Source organism: Hyalella azteca, unplaced genomic scaffold (genome assembly GCF_000764305.2).
Source record: "Hyalella azteca isolate HAZT.00-mixed unplaced genomic scaffold, Hazt_2.0.2 contig15781, whole genome shotgun sequence".
Classification (NCBI taxonomy): Eukaryota; Metazoa; Arthropoda; class Malacostraca; order Amphipoda; family Hyalellidae; genus Hyalella; species Hyalella azteca.
In genome coordinates, this window is record NW_025945620.1 from 1 (window position 1) to 308 (window position 308).

The 308-nt window shown below is 54.9% G+C and overlaps 1 protein-coding gene across 1 annotated transcript; it reads right to left on the reverse strand.

Moving 5' to 3' along the window:
• Positions 1–6: 6 nt before the first annotated feature.
• On the reverse strand, positions 7–305 carry LOC125179220 (the record flags this gene model as incomplete). Its single annotated transcript, XM_047884647.1, has 1 exon — positions 7–305. A coding segment is annotated over one exon (299 nt), but the record flags the coding sequence as incomplete, so codon positions are not given.
• Positions 306–308: the final 3 nt, after the last annotated feature.

The following is a 308-nucleotide window of genomic DNA, read 5'->3' on the forward strand; positions in this document are numbered from 1 at the left end:
GGGAGCTTCTCAACTTCGGCGGCTGGGAGCTTCTCAACTTCGGCGGCTGGGAGCTTCTCAACTTCGGCGGCTAGGAGCTTCTCAACTTTGACGGCAGGGAGCTTCTCAACTTTGGTGGCAGGGAGCTTCTCAACCTGGGGCAGCTGCTCAGCTTCGGGCACTTTTTCAGCTTTGGGCAGCTTATCAGCTTCGGGCACTTTTTCAGTTTTGGGTAGCTTATCAGCTTCGGGCAGCTTATCAGCTTCGGGCAGCTTATCAGCTTCGGACAGCTTATCAGCTTCGGACAGCTTATCAGCTTCGGACAGCTT